The sequence below is a fragment of the Euprymna scolopes genome, chromosome 22 (genome assembly GCF_053919585.1).
Source record: "Euprymna scolopes isolate OS-2025 chromosome 22, ASM5391958v1, whole genome shotgun sequence".
In the NCBI taxonomy this organism is placed as follows: Eukaryota; Metazoa; Mollusca; class Cephalopoda; order Sepiida; family Sepiolidae; genus Euprymna; species Euprymna scolopes.
In genome coordinates this window covers 16,563,162-16,564,859 of record NC_136503.1, presented here as the reverse complement: position 1 = coordinate 16,564,859, position 1,698 = coordinate 16,563,162, and the positions used below count along the sequence as shown (strand labels likewise).

At 43.3% G+C, this 1,698-nt stretch overlaps 1 protein-coding gene across 1 annotated transcript; it reads left to right on the top strand.

Moving 5' to 3' along the window:
* Positions 1-317: 317 nt before the first annotated feature.
* On the top strand, positions 318-1,484 carry LOC145243811 (uncharacterized). Its single transcript, XM_080106840.1, has one exon. It carries the CDS (start codon positions 318-320, stop codon positions 1,482-1,484), a length of 1,167 nt encoding a protein of 388 aa, XP_079962966.1.
* Positions 1,485-1,698: the final 214 nt, after the last annotated feature.

The following is a 1,698-nucleotide window of genomic DNA, read 5'->3' as shown; positions in this document are numbered from 1 at the left end:
ACGAGCCGCATAAATTATCAAAAGAACAAATCGAGCTGGAAAGACTGAAAATCGAAGCCAATTTACGTGAGAGGGAGATAGAATTAGAAATAGAGAAGACTAGAATGGAAGCAGATATAGAGAGATCACAGATAGAACAAGAGACTAGATTTAGGGAATTAGAGGCAAGAACTTTACATCAATAAAGAAGAAATGAGTTCGATATAACAAGACAGGTTAGGTTAATACCTACGTTCAACGAGGCAGACGTTGACGGATATTTTCGACATTTTGAAAAAATTGCTGTAAATTTAGAATGGCCCAGAGAAGCATGGCCAATGTTACTGCAGACCGCATTAAGAGGAACGGCACAAGAGGTCTTTGCATCCATGTCTAACACGGACTGCGCTGATTACAACGTTGTGAAATCAGCCATTCTCAAAACTTATGAAATGGTGCCTGAAGCATACCGACAGAGATTCAGGTCGTATAAAAAATTGGAAAATCAATCCTCTGTAGAATTCTTCCGACAAAAAGAAGTATACTTCGACCGATGGAGTTCTTCCAAATACGTAGAATCGGACTACGATAAGCTCCGAGAGCTAATTTTAATCGAAGAATTTAAGAGTTGCATCCACGATGATTTGAAAGCATTCCTGAATGAGAAGCAGCTTACAACGGCTTATCAGATGGCAACTCTCGCTGATGAATATGCCCTAACGCATCAGCGAGGCAAAAGCAGACCTACTAGCCGATTCGTGCAAAAAGATCCCAGGGACCACCGAATGATGACTAACATCGATCGTACCACAAAAACTGTTGGCAAGAACAATGTGTACCGACCTCCTGCATTAAGAAGCAAGTACCCCCATACAAAGCCACCGCCTCCTACCTATCGTCAAACAGACGGATGGAGAGCCATAACGTACCACTACTGTAAAAAAATAGGGCACATCGCCGTACATTGCCTTGACAGAAAAGGCGCCGATTTTGGACGAAGATTTAAAAGTAAACCACAAGGCTTCATCTCTTCATATAAGCGCATTATGTTTAAAGATACTGACGAAATTAGGAAGGAATATAGACCATTCATATCAAACGGTTTCATATCCCCATTATATAATCGCTCGGATAAACAGCCTGTAAAAATTCTGAGAGACACTGGGGTAACCCAATCTTTTATTTTGGAGCAGAGTATGCTATGCGGGTCACAAAGCGCCACAGGAGGATCCGTTGTGATTCGCGGAATGAGTGGAAATTACATCGATGTCCCAATCCATCGAGTCTCTCTTGATTCGGATATAGTATGCGGTCCGGTAGAAGTGGGTGTAGTCAGTAGCCTAGCCAGGAAGGGCATCTCGATGTTACTCTGGAATGATCTAGCCGGAGAAAGAGTCATTCCCCACCCAAGAGTGATAATGGAGTCAGACATCTCAGAAAATACCGAGTTGATGGAAGAGCAACACCCCGGCATATTCCCATCATGTGCAGTAACTCGTGCGTAGACCGCAAAAAGAAGTTATTCATGAATCCTGAGGTGGAAGCTAAATCGACACCCGTGGATACAAATAATCTCCTTACTAACCACAAACCCTCTCCCGGATTTCCCACCTCACGACAGTTGATCATGGAGAACAGCGAAGAGACGAGGAGATTTCCCCCCTCTTTGAAGAAGCGCTACCCAAGAAAGAACTGGAGAAAGTACCCTCTGGTTACTTC